General features: G+C 46.6%; 1 protein-coding gene across 1 annotated transcript; it reads right to left on the bottom strand.

Annotated features, from left to right (window-relative positions):
- Positions 1-365: 365 nt before the first annotated feature.
- EJ05DRAFT_446672 (uncharacterized protein) lies at positions 366-1,232 on the bottom strand (the record flags this gene model as incomplete). Its single annotated transcript, XM_033742244.1, has 1 exon — positions 366-1,232. A coding segment is annotated over one exon (867 nt), but the record flags the coding sequence as incomplete, so codon positions are not given.
- Between the last annotated feature and the right edge of the window lie 1,975 nt (positions 1,233-3,207).

Below are 3,207 nucleotides of genomic sequence, written 5' to 3' on the forward strand. Positions count from 1 at the left end.
TAAAATGTTGCAAATTTCTGTCGACACGTGCCTGTCCTTGTGCTATTATCCTGTCGCAAAAACAGATCATGAAACGGAGATGTTCGTGGTTTTCGAAGATAGTCTTCAGTAGTGATTTGATAGCTGTAGGGTTGTTAATAGCATTGGAGATGATTACGTTTGTAGAGGGTGTTTGGTTTGAAGGAATGTGAGATGATTGCTCTGAGGCTAAGAAGTTTGAAGATGGTGCCAACGAGTTCGGCGGTTCATTCCCTGGCATCACCGCATACGGTTCTAATCCAGGCTGTGGACAGTACTGATCCGTTCCTATCATGAAGCTCCCATTGGTCGGCGGTGCAATCGAATCGAAACAGATGTTTATTATGTCAATGTCTTTTATTCTCATAGAACAATCGCAACAAGTTTGCACCAAGATGTCCCTCTTCACACAAGATAGAGTAGAACGATTCATAGCGTCCAATCTTGGTGAAATGTGCACCGTGATACAACGCCACCATATCCTGCAGCTCAGGATAATTCTCACTAAACGCAAATCGAGTTAACGCTAAAATATCTTGGTAACGCCTTTGGTCCAGGGTAAAGACTGAAAGAGTCTTATGCAGCTTTTGAAGACTGAGACTGATAAGACTGTCCACCATCTTCTCTTTGGCGAATGCGTAGAGCCGCGCATGGGCAAGGAAGACGTACTCTGCTTTTTCTGCGCCGGCACTATGAGGAGCAACACGAAATGATTGGCGATAATCCTCATACGGAGTAGTGGCACAATATACTCTTCTCTCAAAATCTGGTCTTCTGACATGAAAGTCCTGCTCTCCAACCACTGGTTGATATGAAGCAGCGGTCGCTTCATCCGCGTACTTCGTCTTTCTCTTCCCCTTGCCCATCTTGGACGTAGGTATATCCCAATCCCACTGTGAATTCGGTTTGTTTTGGTATGCTTCATCCTGTACCTCATTCATTGCTTCTTCAGCCGTATCCACAGGCGTGGTTTGTAGCTCTTCGGTCCAGTCATCGTCGACGACGTATGGCGGTGCTGCATAATCGCCAGTATATGCGAATGTGCAGAAGCGACTAAAGTCATCCGGGTTGATTTGTGGCAGAAGGACCGTTTTCTCCTCAGCCTCCTTGAACGCCGAATTATCGCCAAAAAGTCTTTTGAAATAATCAGACAACGGAGCAAGGATACCATAATGTACAACCATGGGGACCTCCTCTCTGCCGACAAGAAATGTGACTTTTCGATGAATACGGCAAATGTGGAGTCTGTTCTAGAGAGTCTCTGATGGAATCAACTGAGAACGGGTTTTTGCTCCTGCGGCGAGATTGGAGCAGAGTCACAAGGCGTCAAATTGATAGAAGGCTGTCCATGCATGCCAGCGTGTCAAAATGTGCGTCGCCCAGAACTCGCTTACCAGCTCTTTTGGACCCCTTAGTGTGGCCACTCTGTGCAACATATGCTCAACGCCATGTTAAGCTCAAATCTTCCGAGTCTAAGCAAAAATTCAGTCTGGTTTTGGCGTTCTAGAGTGATGGACAGAATAATGATATCAAATAGACTTTACAGACCCAGAAGTAAGAGTATCGTCATATTCCTCCGGCTCGTCTTAAGATCTTTCTTATCTGTATATGTGGATTCCATAAGGATAAGTACCTAATTGCACCGATTTGAGTAAGCTATTACTAAAGCTAACGTGATCTAATTAAACAGAATAGAGCAATAAGTCTACACCGCAACAGTAAGTACAGACCAAGAAAATCCCCCCCCCAGAGACCAGATCTAGAGTTATCTTCTGGCTTTGAATATAAATTAATGTTATCATAAGATATATAGGGACCATGTCTGACACGGACTAATCCTTGGAAGTTAGAGTGCCTAAGGCAGATAAGCAAGCTAGTACACAATAGCAAGCGGGGTGATTCGGCTCCAGCTTCAGACCCATTATCAAGCCGTCTTAGTTCTAGTGGCACGGCCCAAGTTGTCCAAGACCTTTGCAAACATGGTTCTCATTGTTGAAATTCGTCTCACGAGCGTACCGAACTACCTTTAGAAGACAAAGCCTCTATCCGGTGCGGTTCGGCCACCCGCCATGTACCATCTTGGACCCCATGAAGCCATAAACCCTATAGCGCCACAGGTGCCCCATAAGGCCCCTAAATGGCTTCCTAGCGCTCACGTCTTTAGAGGGTGGTGTAGCGTATCCCTTAATCGGGATGGCGGGTCTTAAAGGGGATTTTAGCGGGTCTGAGGGCGCCTTTTGGGGGCTCTGGTTGGCAGATGTGGCGCTATAGGGTCTGTGGCTCCATAGGGTCCAGGACTGTATCTATGCCACGTGTGGCTAAGCTGCTTGGCCTTGCCCCATGCCGCTTACTCACCTACTAGCTGTAAGGCAACACAACTCTAAACATCCACCTAAGCTCAGCCTAATAAATAATCATAGGCAACTCTAATAGGTGGGAGTAGAGATTACACTCTGCTAAGCGCAATGCTCTTTGTCCTCAACAATAACCACGGGAGCTTCTACCTGGTAACCTTCACTGACGGTAATATCCCTCCGTACGCCATTCTCTCGCACACGTAGGGACGTGCCGAAGATAATAAGGTCACGTACATGGATATAGTAGGAGGCACTAGTAAGAACAAAGGTGGGATTCGAGAAGCTACAGTTCTGCAGCAAGCAGGTCAGAGAACATGGCCTCGACCACTTCTAAATCGATACCTGCTGCATTAACAAGTCAAGCAGCAGCGAGCTCGCCGAGGCGATCAACTCAATATTTCGCTAGTACCAGCGAGCAGAACGATAATAAGTCTACCTCATAGATGTGTCAGTACGCACCCACGATGGCCAGCTTCCCCATGCGGAGTGGGCATCAGCGCTTCGCAACAGCCGATGGTTCACGCGAGGATGGACAGTTAACTAGCAGCTCTTCGAATGAGGCCGTTTATATTTTCGCCACTGAATGCAATTCTCACTTGACTGGATGAACTAAAACCTGCTTCATTTGCCTCGGTATTTTTAATTTTGTATAAAGTCACTATTCCCCATCTGTGTCCTCCAGCCTGCAGCTCGACCGCGACTTTAAGCTGCCAGAGTAAAATCAAAATTCAATATGACCGTATCCTGGATCACACCGTGAAATTTTGGGTTTTGCAGTCAGACTGGTCGCATAGAACCTGAGCTCTCGTTAGCAGAATCTATTATAAATTTC

The sequence above is a fragment of the Pseudovirgaria hyperparasitica genome (genome assembly GCF_010093815.1).
Source record: "Pseudovirgaria hyperparasitica strain CBS 121739 unplaced genomic scaffold EJ05scaffold_62, whole genome shotgun sequence".
NCBI classification, from domain to species: Eukaryota; Fungi; Ascomycota; class Dothideomycetes; order Acrospermales; family Acrospermaceae; genus Pseudovirgaria; species Pseudovirgaria hyperparasitica.